Source organism: Mesoplodon mirus, assembly GCF_964341445.2.
Source record: "Mesoplodon mirus genome assembly, chromosome: 9".
NCBI lineage: Eukaryota > Metazoa > Chordata > Mammalia > Artiodactyla > Ziphiidae > Mesoplodon > Mesoplodon mirus.
The window spans coordinates 74039726-74054114 of NC_138985.1; the positions used below are offsets into that span (position 1 = coordinate 74039726).

The window sequence follows — 14389 nt, forward strand, 5'->3', positions numbered from 1 at the left end:
CTGGGGAGGAAGTTTGTAATGGAATCAGGAGGTACCAGCCAGAACCCTGAGCCCGGCTTTGAGTGACCACTTTGCTTTTGCTTAGTGAGAGTAAAGATTTTGTTTTGTTCATTGCTCTTATCTCTGGTGGCCAGAACCATGCCTGGCCCACAGTGAGTACTCAGTAAATATTTGTTGAATGTATAAAAAGCAGTGAGTCCTGTTAAATCGTACAGACCAGGGTTCAGTTCCCTCAATTCCTAGCTCTTGTGTGGGCCTTGCACAAGCCCCAAAATCACTCTGAAGCTGTAAAATAGGAGTTGAAATCCATGCCTGTTCAGCTGAGATCAAAATATCCCAAAGCCAGGAGTAAGAAAAGCTAATTTTGTAGCATCCAAATTCCTGAATGCTCTTTAGCTTTGGAATCTGTGCAGTTTTTTACAGCTGTGTCGGGGAGGAAAAACTTTGAGGTGTGAGTGAAATAACATAATAAGGCCTTAGCAGAGCACCTGACATCTGGAAAACACTTGGTTAACAGCGTCCTCTCTCTCCCCTTCATTGGTTCTGTCCACATTGCTGTCTGTTCCTGTGTCTTTTCTTCCAAATTTCCCAGGACTAAAGTCACCCAGTCTACTATAGTTTTCTCTCCTGCAGTTAAACCATGCTGTTAACTTCCTAATGGGCTTTCCTGTGGGGCCTCAGACCTTAGATGAGACCAAATGTTTTAGCCTTTTAAAAAGTGGCATGAAATAGGCAGTTTGCTGCTGAAAAAGAACACTGTGGGTTGGAAAAGCCTTTCCCAGTCTCCACCGGGAGCCACCCTCCCCTGCACTGTCCGGCTGTCTGGCATTGGGTCTGATCATCTTCAGCTGTTTTTCAGTTCAAGTCGAGGCTTCCTCGCCTCTGGCAATTCCAGTGGTTTGTGCTTGGGGAGGTTTCCAGAGGGCGCCGTCCTGATTCCACACAGAGGGGCTTCCTGAGAGCAGAGGACCTGGGATGCCTGCCAGGTAACTCAGGAGCCTGGAGGCCTGAAGCCCGGAAGGTTGAGGGGCCGGACCTGCCTCAGGGAAACAGATTCCCTTTGGGAAACTTTTCCTCACACGCAGGGTGCAGAGCCCTGCAGTTTGAGGAGGAGCCAGTCTTTCCATCTGCTGAACAAGCCAGTTGCTAAAAACAGGAGACCAGACATCATCCTGCCCTGCAGAGACACTGTCTCTGGAAGCATCTGGTTGTTCTGAAACCGTCTTCCTGTTCATCAGAAAGACACAGGCTCCACCCTGGGTCCAGGTGCCGTGTGGCTTGCAGTTGCTCCTGATTCCTTCCTGATACACCTATGATGACACAGAAAAGTAACAACAGGCTGCCAGAAACCAAGAAGGATTGACAAATGCCAGGATCTTGGAAGCATCCGCTGATGGCGGTGAGAAGACAGAGCTGGACCGCGGGGCTCTGTCCAGGATGTAGCTCATGCTGTGAAGGTTCATGAAGAGGAACCACACCCCACACCCCTGAGAAAGGTCAGAAGGTACTATAGTTTATACCTTCTCTATTGTTTAGTTCCTGACTCTTGTACTTGAAGCAACTTCCAGCTGATGGGCCTCTTTTTTTTTTTTTTTTTTCCTACTCTCAGCTACAGGCCTCAGAGGTGGGCTTTTATAAATCCATCTCTCTCTCTCTGTCTCTCTTCCCCCCCCACCCCGTATCCATGTAGAGAAGGAAAGCATGGGAATAAAATCAGATGGGAAATAGGGGAAACTGGCATGATTTCAGTGCATCCCAGTAAGTCTGCTCCCCCAAAGCAAGGTGCTTTAAGAAGCTCTGGGAGCTGTGCATGCTGGAAAATAGAGCACTTTCTGTTTTGAGTTGATTCAGTCTCTGAGGAGGAGATGAACTTTGCTAGAGCAAGGGTCCTGAATCACTGGCAGCTGTGCCTTTGCCCTGTCCCCTCCCATCGTGGGTACAAGAAGGAGATACATCCTTTATGAAGGTGGACAGAAAATGGAACCACTGCCAATCTACTCATAACGTCTGTTGAAATTTCATCATGGGTCTGGGCACACTTTTTCCTTATTCAAGGATGAATAAAGACAAAAAAGACTGCGTGGAAAAGTCCTGCAAGACAAGGTAAAGGCAATGGCTTCTAAAGACCCAGAAGCAGTGTCTACTTTTAGAAAATCACCTACAACAGGCTCCAGAAGAGAATTTTGGGGAAATGTGTGGCATCCTCAGTATACTACAAAAAGACATGGCCTCCCTGGAACAGGAACAGAAAAATGTAAGGAAAAGATGGGTTGATGTGAAAAGGCAACAGAAAGAAAAAAAAGATATGGATTAAATGAAGAAAGGTTTTGAGGAAATAAAATCCAGCAGCAGAGCTTAAATCCAAATTAGCAGGAGTATAGAAGAGTATTAATGTGTGGGAAGCTGAATAATGCCCCTGCCAACAAAGGTATCCTAATCTCTGGAATCTGTGAACACTACTTTACATGACAAAAAACGACTTTGCAGATGTGATTAAGTTGAGGATCTTGAGAGGTGGAGAGGTTATCCTGGATTATCCATGTAGACCCTAAATGCAATCACAAGTGTTCTTGTGAGAGATAGGCAGAGGGAAATTTGATGATAAAAGAGAAGGCACTGTGACCACAGAGGCAGAGATTGGAACGATGTGACCAAAAGCCAAGGAATGGTGGCAGCCACCAGAAGCTGGAAGAGGCAGAGAATGGATTCTCCTCTAGGGCCTCCAGAAGGAGTACGGCTGTTCTGATAACTTCATTTCGGCCCAGTGATACTGATTTTAGACTTCAAGCCTCCAGAACTGTGAGAGAGTAAATTTCTGTGGTGGGAAGTCACCAAGTTTGTGATAATTTGCTAGAGCAGTCACAGAATACTAATACAAATGCTATGGGAAATCAAACCAGTGATGTGGGTTCAGGAAAAAGAAACTATTCTGGAAAATACAAGAAAGAGAAAGAGAGACAAGGTTTAGACGTGGAAGATGGAGCTGACAGCCCACATTCAGCTTATCGGTGTTGGTGATTATTGGGATCAGTGCCCAGGCATCAGATGCTTCCCTGAGCTGAGGAGAGACTGTGTATAAATGTAAAGAGCTCATTAACCATATTCTGAACAAACTCAGGGGAAAGAGGCCCACATCGGGGCATACCCAGGGGAAAATACAGAATAACAAGGATAAAGGGGAGGAAAAAAAAAAAAAACATTTCACAAGTGCCCAAACAGAGAAAAGAGTAATAAAAATCAAGCTGACTTTCGATCTGTTCTCTATAACAAAGAGTCTGTGTCTACTGAACCTGTCAGATTAGGCCACAGGGAGTTTTTGTTTGTTTGTTTGTTTTTAAGTTCAGATATATTCATGCCTATCTGGGTTGGGAATCTGAAACATTAAAAGTTCTTTTGATTATCAAGTACGTTTGCCAAACCATCTATAAAGTTTTGGGGATTATGTTGTAACCCAGCTACTTTATACTTGACTGAGATGTCTTCTGTGTATGAAGCCCATCAGAAAGACCTTCTCAGACATTCAAGGGCTTGGGAAAATAAGCATGTTCCTTTCTTTAAAATGTAAAGATATGTTGCAGAAGCAGAAGTGGTAAAGCAGAATAGAGCTCAAGAATAGGTAGCCTAGGCACTGTAATCAGTAAACCTAGGGAGCAGTTTAAATTATTATTATTATAGTCTGGTGATCAAACAAATACAAATGTCAGAAATTGTTCTTAAAATAAGCTATAGAATGGAAAGACAGCAGTATGCCTGTGTTCTGGGTCTACACCCTGGAGTGTTAACAGAGATCAAAAAGGGAAGAGGAGGTAAAAGTTTGTTACATTGATTGTCTGAAATAGTGTTGGTAACAAAAAAAGGTATTTCCTTTATTATTCTAATCTTCAGAGAAGTGTTAATGGCTAAAGAAAGACTCTGAATAGTATTGGTACCAATATCTGCCATTTTGGGAGGTTTACTCTCAGCTAACCAACATGCTACAAACTTTACCTTCATCATCTCTACTCAAGGCCCCAGGTGTAGATGCCAGATCCTTTCCCTCCCACCCACTGTTCTTAAGGTTCCTTAAGATCCTGCACCAGTAGGTGGTACAGCTTGAACCCCAGGCCGACCAACTCCAGAGCTCTTCCCTATCCCCTAATATGAAAAACTTACAGGTAAACACTGGGAGATCCAGAAACAAGTTCTGGGACTACCCAAACACTGGGGAATAGAAAAGGAAACTCATCATAAAGGAGACCAAAAAAATGTATCAATAGTTTGTTTGTTTGTTTATTTTTGGCTGTGTTGGGTCTTCGCTGCTGTGCACAGGCTTTCTCTAGTTGTGGTGAGCAGGGGCTACTCTTCATTGCAGTGTGCGGGCTTCTTATTGCAGTGGCTTCTCTTGTTGCAGAGCATGGGCTCTAAGCGCGTGGGCTTCAGTAGTTGTGGCACATGGGCTTCAGTAGTTGTGGCTCGCGGGCTCTAGAGAGCAGGCTTAGTAGCTGTGGCGCCTGGGCTTAGTTGCTCCGCAGCATGTGGGATCTTTCTGGACCAGGGCTCAAACCCATGTCCCCTGTATTGGCAGGCGGACTCTCAACCACTGTGCCACCAGGGCAGTCCCTGAATAGATTTTTAAAAGCAGGAAAGGTACAGGGTACCTTCTCTAACCACAGTGGACTTAGAATTATAGAAAATACAAAATTATAAAAAATATAATACAAAATAAAATACAAAATTATAAAATTATAAAATTTAAAACCCAAATACTTAGAGAAAAGCACAATCCAAATACTGTGGAGTCCAATAAGAGACCAAATCTGCAACTGCAGAATAGATGGAAAGTTACAAGAAGGCTAAATAAGGAAATTTGAAGCAAGGACAAATACTTACCTAGAGAAAAATTCATGGCTTTATATATAAGAAATCATTTAAATAAATGAATATGCCACTTAAGAAGGCAAGCAGAGAGGCTAACGAAAACAGTGGGAAGTTGGAGAAAGGAATTAATGAAGATAAATGTTGACCTTAATTAATTAGAAAAAAATAGTAGGCTTGATAAATCCTGTTGCTGATTTTCTCAGAAGACCAACAAAGTAGACTGATTTCTCACAAATCTAATTTTTTAAATGAGAAAAAATACCTATACACATTAATGAGGAAGGGGGCATGACCACAGAAGCAGAAGTTGTTTTTAAGTTAAAAATGATTACTAGTACAATTCTGTGCTCAAAATTAGAAAATCTGAATGGATTGGACAATCTTCTAAGAAATTTCCAAGAAATGGAAATTACTGTAATTGATTCAAGCAGTTGAAAACCTGAGTAGAACAAAAACCACGGGACTGTCATCAGAGTAGTTTCCTGCCCACTGTTTTGCAGACTAGTTCTTGCAAACCTTCCAAGAAGAGTTACCCAAGCTAAATTCTATGTAGACTGTTCTGGTGCTAATGTAATAATTCAGCACTTGGCTTTGGAGAGGAACAACGAGATGCAAGCATGTTTGGCAGTGATGGGATGAAATGCTGTAGAGGACGCATGTGAGAAGAACCCTGCCTTCCCTGGGAGCCGGTCCTTTCTTCCCAGGTGTGCGCCCACCTGCATCCAGAGTCTGATGCCCCGCTATGTTTTCCCAACCCTGAGCCATTGGTGGAAGACAATAAAGCATTAGGGGAAATGGGTCTGAACCTAACACCCATGGCATCTTCTAAAATTTGGTGATCAAAAGAGAGAAGTCTTGGGGCTTCCCTGGTGGCGCAGTGGTTGAGAGTCTGCCTGCCGATGCAGGGGACATGGGTTCGTGCCTCGGTCCAGGAAGATCCCACATGCTGCGGAGCGGCTGGGCCCGTGAGCCATGGCCACTGAGCCTGCGCGTCCGGAGCCTGTGCTCCGCAACGGGAGAGGCCACAACAGTGAGAGGCCCGCATACCGCAAAAAAAAAAAAAGAGAAGTCTTCCTTACTTTGCTCAGGGGAAGGTAATGTGGAGCCTTCCTTGAGAAAGAGACTTGTTCACACAACTGCATTGACACGGTTGCTGAATTTGAATTTTGTGAAATCTCATAAGTCCCCCCACCCAGGGGCACGTGAGTAGAGAGTGGCCATTGCCGGTGGCCACTGGCCCCGCCTTCAATTCTACCTTCTCTCCATTCTCTCCTCTTGGCCCCCTTCTTCCTTGTTGGAAGGCTGCCTGTCCCACTCCCCCAGTTTTATCCTGTTGTCGCTAACTCTAGTCTCCTGCTGAAGGTGCATGTGGAAACCCTGCTCCCTTCACTGGCCTGGCTGCCAGGCCTGGGGACAGTTTGGGCTGGTGCACTGGGCACAGAGCTTGTGTCCCCAAGAATTTCACGCTCCTTCCCCTTTTTTCCTTCAGAAGAGGTTGTGGAAATACTGTATTACAAAACAAAATCACCCCGGCATCGTTTAGAACTCTCTTGACCTTTACTTTTCCCCAAATCATTGCAAATGGTGATTATGCTCTTGGAGAAAAGCTGGATCCTCTGATGATACCGTATGGGGAGGGGAGAGGAGGGGAGGGGAGGGGAGGGGTGGTGGGAGCAAGAGAGAAGGAGGAAGAGGAGGGAAGGAGCCTTGAGAGGGGTCGTTGTCTGCACTTTAATAATTCCACGCACTTGATAAGATGAGGACCTCTCGGCTTTGCCTTCTGCCCCTGGGCATCGTGCTGGGGGACTTGCCACCCTACCTCTTCTACCTCGAGTTTAATCTCATCATTTCCCCTTCTCCGCCTCTCATCCGTCCACTCCTCACCCACTGAAACCTGGCTTCTCTCTACCACCTCCTGAAACTTCTCTCTCCCATATCACCAACCCCAACTTCCCTGGCGTTCCTCAGAATCAGAGCCATTGCCCCCCTCCCCCCGCCCGACTTCTTGCATTGCCCTCTCCCCTTGGTTCCTGGGCCATGTGCTCTGGGTTTTCCCTCCACCTTCCTGGCGGTTCTTTCTCTGTTTCCCTGACAGGCCCTGTTCCTCTGCCTGCCTCTTTAGAGAGTAAATCTTTTTTTTTTTTTAAATAAATTTATTTATTTTTGGCTGCATTGGGTCTTCGTTGCTGCGCGCGGGCTTTCTCTAGTTGTGGCAAGCGGGGGCTACTCTTCGTTGCAGTGCGCGGGCTTCTCATTGCGGTGGCTTCTCTTGTTGTGGAGCACGGGCTCTAGGCGCACAGGCTTCAGTAGTTGTGGCTCGCGGGCTCTAGAGCGCAGGCTCGGTAGTTGTGGCACATGGGCTTCGTTGCTCCTCAGCATGTGGGATCTTCCCGGACCAGGACTCGAACCCGTGTCCTCTGTACTGGCAGGCGGATTCTTAACCACTGCGCCACCAGGGAAGTCCTCTGCCTGCCTCTTAAGTGGCAATGGCCCTTGGTCTTCTGTTCCTCTGCACAGTCTCCTGGGCTCTGGATGTGGACATCAGGAGCACTGTCCTTGTGCTCCTGGTGTCCACACCGAGAGCCCAGAACTTGCTGAGGGACAGCCAGCTGCTGTTCACACCCCACTGAGAGATCCCACAGGCCCCAAAGTCAGTGTGTCCAAGACATAACTCTCCATCAACAACCCAAGTAGATGGTCCCTTCAGCCCCCAGTTTCACAGGCTGGGAGGTGCGAGGATATTTCCCTCACATCCCCCATATCTGTTTCTTCATCAGGTCCTGCCAGCTCCCGATCTGTCTGGAATTAGCTCAGTGCCTTTTCCCTGCACCAGCCTCCATCATCTCTTCCCGGGACCCATCTCAGGTCTTGCTGCCTCCAGTCTTGTCCTCCATGCCTCCCCACCCCCATCCCTTCTCCACCTCAGAGCCATTTTTACACCTTTACTGGGCATCTTCTGTGTCCTGGGCCCTCTACCACACCACAGCCCTAGATCATCGGTGGCCACTCCTTGCCCCCAAAGTACAGGCCAAACTCCTTAATATGGCTTAAAAACCCTCTAAGAGGCCTGGCCCGGCTGGCTCCTGCAGAATAATCTTTCAGCACCTGCACCATGCCCCAGGCACCCTGTGTTCCCTGGTCAGCGTGCAGTCCCTGTGGGGCCGTGCCTGACCTCCCACCTCGTTCCTTTGCTCATGCTGTTCCTGCCACCCCACCTCTCTGCCTTGTAAGCCCGTGGGTGTCAGCTTAGCAGTCACTTCCCAGGAAGCCTCCCAGCTTTATTATGCTCTTGCAAAGGGCCTCAAAGCACCCCCAGTTTGCCTCTAGAGAGCGCTCCTCACGTGGCTGATGTATTACTTACCTGGTTCCTCCCTTACACTCCGAAGTTTGAAGGCAGAGGCTGAGTTGTATCATTGTATTGTTGTGCATCATCATATCCTCAGCATCCAATAGTGCCTGGTACATAATACATATCCCTTAAATATCTTATCTGCGCAGTGAATGTGTGACTCCATTGTATCACACCCTTTCTGCATTTATGGAAATCTGCTGTATCTCATGCACTATACTATAATAAATGCAGTGGAAACTCAAAGTGCCAGAATCCTCAGAGAAAGGGAGCGAGATTGAATTGTTGATTCTGGTGCCCTGTAGCTCATAAGCTGTTCTGGAAGCGTGAGTTTCTGTGTAGTTGGGAGTTTACCCTTTAAGTGCTTTTGCTACTCCAAGAGAGTTACATTTTATCCGCCTTTTCAGGCGTCACTGAGGATCGTTCAGAGTCTGCAGCTCTAAGCCACCCCCAGGCTGCAGGGGTGCCCTCCGTCTTCTGTCTCTTTAACTTTGCTGCTTTTCTTCCCTGCTGTCAGTGTCTGCCTGGCCCCTTGCCCATCACCACTTCAAATTACATTACAGACCTCACTGTGCCAGCCACTGTCCAGCTGAATAAGACATCTGCCCTCAAGCGCTTCACCTCCTTGTAGCTTACTTAGCAAACATTAATTGCATGCATTCTAGGTCCTTCTAAGTGTTGCCCATCTTGACTTCAGAACTTGGCCTTGAAATGGCCATTTTTCTAAATAAATCACGGCTGTCAGCTGCTTTTGTGTGATTTGCCTCTCTTCTCAAAATCAAGTGTGAAAAAGAAATTGCAGCTCCCATCTGATGGGAGGGAGCCCTGCTGTTTTCAGAGGATGCTGACCAAGCACCAGGCCACCCGAGAGACATGCCCTGTTTAGCTCATCTCTGCTGGTCCACATTGGAACCCAGGAGAGTCTCAGAGAGACATACCTCCCTGGGCTTGTGCCCTAGCAGCATCCTAGCCCCTGTGAGCCCTTTGAGGGCAGGGACCGTATTGCATTCATCTTTGTTTTCCTGGTGCCTGGTGCCAGTATATATTTGTGGAATTAGCAAAAGGACAGAAAGAGGGAAGGAAGGAGGGAGAAATGGAGAAAGGAAAGGAGGGAGAAATGGAGAAAGGAAAGGAGGGAAGGGGGAGCAAAGTCGAAACTGAGAGATGAGATTCCCTTCCAGGGTAAGAAGTTAGAGGTGTCGAACGGAGGATTTGGGAAATGGGCTCACCGCGTCTTCGTGTGTGTGAAATTTCCTCCCAGGGAGTATCTGATGTGCTAAAAGAATCTGATACCATCAATACTGAAATAAACACTCTAGACTTGAAGAGTTTCCAATAAGTTAAGAACTAACAGTAGGTTAGCTATATAACAGGAAACATCTCAAATACTCTTAAAGATTATAGCTCTAAGGAGGAAAAAAACACAACTTCCTGAAGAAATCCAATGTTATGAGCAGCTGTTGCAGTAACTCTGATTAACATGTATTGTTTCCATTTTGAAACTCAAACCATCTAGATTTGAGTGTCCTATCCTCTTTTCTCCATCTTTTCCATCTTTTCTCCTTTGTGTCGCTGGGTTTTAGTAGTGTGAAAAGGTTTCTATTTTTTTTCTGCCCCTACCCAATACATGAATCCTATTTGGTATTGGTTTTAGAGCAGAAGTTAAATTGGTTGAATCTCACATGTCAACTTCAGTAGATTGGTTGTGGTTCACTGCAGAGTTCAGAAAGATTCTGAAGCTGTATCTAAGTTAAAAGGGGGTGAGTTCCGTGAAAGAGGTGAAGAGGATTGGCGAGTGTACATGCCAAGTGTTTGCCATTCCCGTTCAAGAGGAAAGTAAGCTGGTGAGAGCGGGGACTAACATTCTTCAGGTTTTGACTAAGAAGAGTCAACTGAAGTTGTTTTAATTTCGTCTTCATTCAATGCCTTAAACTGTTGGTTTTCAGATCATGTTCTACAGTGGTTTGAATGTAGTATCTTTGTGAATAGGGAGAAGAAGAGAGTTGAGTGTATTAACAGTGTTTAAACCTTTTCTCTAACCTGTCGATATCTGATACCTGATCCTAAACTGGACTTCATGACCGTAGAGAAGGGCAGGAATGAGAGACTATTTTAAAAATTCCTCCAGTAAAAATATTTTCCAGTGGTTATTTCAGAAGTAGCTTAAGCTTCTGAAACTTGATCTACAACTGGAGTCTCCTTAGCCTATAACTTGCCATCCAAATTGAAAACCTGGAATCTAGAGGTGTGCATTGGGAATCAGGGTGCACTGAGAAGTAGCCAATAGCTTTGACCTGCCACCAGACACATCCTGGCAGACATTTCTACAAATGCACGTAGCACCGTTCACCCTGGGGAAAACACACACAGTCATCTCACTGGAGGCCTTCCTTTTCAGGTGGAGAAACTGAAGCTTGCCAGTGCTTTTACCTGTCCACACTGATAGCGACTTGGCCTCTAAGCCCCTGGGCCCTGCCTGGCGGCCAGTAAATATTCCTGACTGTCCTTCCTGTGTCAGTTATAGGCACTGTAGATGCAGTGAGAAGACCCTTGAGCTCCCAGCATCAAAGAGCTTCCAGTGCTGGTTGGGAGGAAACAGACAAAAGCACACTAACAAATGTTTTAAGGTACCAGTAAGTGCACTGAAAAAAAAAAAAAAAAAAACCCAAAACCAACCTGGTGACCAGGGATGCTGCTTGGAAGAGGCAGCATTTGCACTTAGACTGAAATGATGCAATGGGATGCAGTCGGTGTTGTCAAGATCTTGGGGAAGACTGTTCCAAGCCAGAGAAACAACAAAAGCAAACCCGTCCAAGAGACGAAGGAAAGTCAGTGATTGTAGCAGAGGGAATGCCCAGGGTCCTGTCCATTAGCCCTGATGCCTGCTAAATGGTTGTTGGTAGTGGTGGTGGTTTCTTGTAGGCCTTGAAAACCTTTATTGCACTTGCTGAAGTTGCTTTAAAGTAAACCTTTGCATTTGGTTGGACAGTGCTTGCTTAGCTGTGCAGAGAGATTATGAAGAATTCTGTAGATGGAGGTGAATCTTATCATGGGCGTAACCCCTTTTGATGGAGGTGTGTGGTACAGATGGGGCCCATTTCTGCTCCAGAGAACCTGTGCAGGTTGGCAGGGACACAGTGACCAGCGACCACAAGCAGATTAGCTGGGTGGGGAAGGAGCATGATGACACCATCGACAGCTGACCCACCCCTAAACGGTCTCGCTGAGCTCCTGCTTCCTCCTGTGTGCTGGCCTGTCCAGCCTTGGCCGCCTGCTCACTGCATCCTCAAACACTTCAAAAGCAATTTGTCACAAAGGGAAAATACCTCCTCTGTAAAACCTGCTCCCACGTCTGAATTCCCTCACTTCAGCTGCTGGCTGCAGTCTGGACTCTGGCCCCTAAACTGGAAACTGATGAGTTGTGTACACACTCGAGCCCTTTCTCTCCCCTTGGTGCCTTTGCCCCCGCTGTCTCCCTGCGGGTCACCTTTCTCCCCAGTCCCCTCCCCTGGCAAGGCTAACCCGGTCCCTCCTGCAGGAAGCCACCTCTGACCTTGGCCGGGCTGGGTTCCCCTCTGTGCCCCAGACAGTCCACTCGGCACCCTACTGGTCCTCTTCTGCTCTGACTGTGGCCTCCGAGAGGCTGTGAGCTCCTCGTGGGCAGGGTGCAGGTCATAGTCATCAGGTGCCCTCGACTACCTGCACACAGTAGGGCTCAATCCACGTACGGTAACAAATGAGCAGCTGATCAGGCCCTCTTCATAAGGAGTGATTTTAGCTATTTGTTTGTTCTCATCAAAGGGACATCAAGGGAAGATTAATGCTGAACATGGGCAACTATTCTTTATATTCCTCTGAATTTATTCAGGTTGCTTACATAAGCAACTATCAATTACTTTTAGAAATTTTTGTGGTGAAATGTACATAACATAAAATTTACTAGTTCAATCATTAGTAAGTATACAATTCAGTGACATTAAGTATATTCACATTGTTGTGCCACCATCACCACCATCTACAGAATTTTTTCCCAAACAGAAACTCCATACCCGTTAAATAATAACTCCCCATTCCTCCCTCCCACAGACCCTGACAACCACTATTCTACTACCTGTCTCTTTGGGTTTGACTAGTCTAGGGACTTCAAATAAGTGGAGTCATGTAATATTTGTCCTGTGTCTGGCTTATTTCATTTAGCATAATGCCTTCAAGGGTCCTCTGTGTCGTAGCATGTGCCAGAAGTTCCTTCTTTTTTTGTTTTCGTTTTTGTTTTTTGCGGCACACGGGCCTCTCACTGTTGTGGCCTCTCCCGTTGCGGAGCACAGGCTCCGGACGCGCAGGCTCAGCAGCCATGGCTCACGGGCCCAGCCGCTCCACGGCGTGTGGGATCTTCCCGGACCGGGGCACGAACCCGCGTCCCCTGCCTCGGCAGGCGGACTCTCAACCACTGCGCCACCAGGGAAGCCCCAGAAGTTCCTTCTTTTTAAGGCTGAATAATATTTCATCATATATAAAATGTGTACCATATTTTGTTTATCCATTCACACACTGATGGACATTTAAGTTGTTTTCACCTTTTGGCTCTTGTGAACAATGCTGCCATGAACATGGGTGTGCAAATAACTATTTGAGTCCCTGTTTTCAACTCTCCTGGGTATATGCCCAGAAGTGGAATTGCTGGATCATATGGTAAAATCACTTTTACAACTTAGAAACATTTTGAATAGTCCTGAAATGGTCATTTCAGTTCAAACCAAAGGTTTGGAGGTGGTAGGTGATGCGGAAATGCAGGCTAAGGTTTCAGACGTTCGTCCCTGTGACTTGTCTGATGCTTGGTGATATAAAGTGTTTTGTTTTCAAGTGTGGTTTTTCATCTTTTCTTACAGCATCAAGCTGCTAGCTGTGCAAGAACTACTTGACAGAGAGGCCCTGGAAAAGGTAACTAGTTTGTTCTTCTTACCCCAGATTTACAGACTTAGAGCAGAGTGCCACACCCAGGAGAACACTCAGCTCCCTGTCACCAGAGACAGCACTCATAGCAGAGCTGCTCTGTTACGTTGTGTTCGTAACAGCCAGTGAACCTTGCAAAACTTTAATCAAAATGCCCCACATCGCTCATAGGCCATTAACACCTGCCAACTCTTCCTTGCTTGGCTCTTTCAGAGTTGAGTGAAAGCAGAGGCTCGCCCTGCTGTGGGCCAAGCTCTGGAGCAGGCTTTCTGTGCCTGGAAATACTGCACACCGGACGCCGCCCACGTGCCAGATGCTGTGCTTCCCTCCCTCTCTGCTTGTGTGTGTTCTTATCTGGGCTTATGGATGGTAGGATTGAGGCAGCGAGGTTAGGGAACTTGCCAGAGGAAAATTACCTGAGTGGCAGAGTAGGGATTTGAGCCCCAGAGTTTCATTTCCAAAACCAATGCTTCTTCTGGTTAATAGGCTAGTTCATGAGTTTGAGCCCCTGCGGGGACTACTTCTGAGGACTGGGAAACTCCCTCCCACCTAAGCCCTGGAAGGAGCTATCCAGTGTGTCTCGGTTTTCTACGTTCAGGTCAAGTACTCAGCTGGGGATCTTTTGCCAGTTGTGGGTTCAAGTTCTGTGTGGTGGGCTCCAAAAAGCAGGCTGAGCAGGTGCCGAGGAGGCCCAAGTGCCACCCCACGGGCCTCCCAACTCATACCAAGCTGCTCCCCTGGGTGGCTCAGGACTCTTCCCCAGTATGTGGCTATGGGCGTTAATTCGAATCTATAAGGTTAACGTGGAAGAAAACGGTTAGAGAGATAAGCACCCAAACAATATTATCTTATTTATAGAATTTAAAATGTTTGGATTAGTGGTCCATCTGCTGGTTGGCACTAAAGCAAATAAAGTCTTCAAGCACCAAGCTGTGGGGTGGGGGGCAGGCGTCTGAGCTCTGGCTCTGAACTTAACGTCCCTCCAGCCTCATTGGTATCACAGGTAGAGCAAGGGTGGGGCTGCCTGCCTGACCTCAATCCGAGAGGTGACATGAGAACCAAATGAGTCGGTGCAGTGGATGGGCTTTCTAAATGCCAAAGCCCTCCACTCATATTAATTCTTAATTACTCATTGTCATTCTTTAATCCAGCCATGAAAACATACTAAGTCCAGGTTATTATATATGAAGATTCTTTGTATGTTTTTGAAACTTTTAAAAAGTTACTCCTCCA

General features: G+C 46.7%; 1 protein-coding gene across 2 annotated transcripts in view; it reads left to right on the forward strand.

Annotated features, from left to right (window-relative positions):
* The window catches only part of EEPD1 (endonuclease/exonuclease/phosphatase family domain containing 1), a 118169-nt gene that overhangs the window by 62582 nt on the left and 41198 nt on the right, over positions 1-14389 (forward strand). For both annotated transcript variants that reach the window (XM_082631729.1, XM_082631728.1), the window contains one exon: positions 13093-13144. In XM_082631729.1, the coding sequence (XP_082487855.1) occupies positions 13093-13144 (52 nt within the window). The remainder of the gene's footprint in view (positions 1-13092; positions 13145-14389) is intronic.